General features: G+C 59.8%; 1 protein-coding gene across 1 annotated transcript in view; it reads left to right on the forward strand.

The window, feature by feature from the left end:
* The first annotated feature begins 269 nt into the window (after window positions 1-269).
* The window catches only part of SLC41A1 (solute carrier family 41 (magnesium transporter), member 1), a 15,031-nt gene continuing 14,974 nt past the window's right edge, over window positions 270-326 (forward strand). Inside the window, exon 1 of the mRNA XM_010012193.1 lies at window positions 270-322. Within this exon, the coding sequence (XP_010010495.1) occupies window positions 270-322 (53 nt within the window). The remainder of the gene's footprint in view (window positions 323-326) is intronic.

Here is a 326-nt window from a genome sequence, read left to right on the forward strand (position 1 = left end):
GTGAATCTGCTGTAATTCCCAGTCCTTGCGGTGTTCCCGGTTCCTGCTAGCTCCGTGTGCTTGGTGTCCTCCATTCCTGGACTTTGCTTGATGGGGATCTCTGCTGCAGGAGCAGTCTCTGCACCTCAAGGCAGGCAAGCGGGGAGAGGGGAGGTTGCCTCTAGATGCCGGAAAGGCCGTTTGTGTAAGCTCCTGGCAGAAGATCTCCTCTGGAACAGCTGCTGGCTGTAGGCCCACCAAGCCAAGGGTCAGGATAGCCTCTCTGCAGCATGTCTGCCAAGCCGGAGCAGAAGGAGACCCACCAGGCCAACGGGGCTGGGCTGCCC

Source organism: Nestor notabilis, unplaced genomic scaffold (assembly GCF_000696875.1).
Source record: "Nestor notabilis isolate BGI_N333 unplaced genomic scaffold, ASM69687v1 scaffold17363, whole genome shotgun sequence".
Taxonomy (NCBI): domain Eukaryota; kingdom Metazoa; phylum Chordata; class Aves; order Psittaciformes; family Psittacidae; genus Nestor; species Nestor notabilis.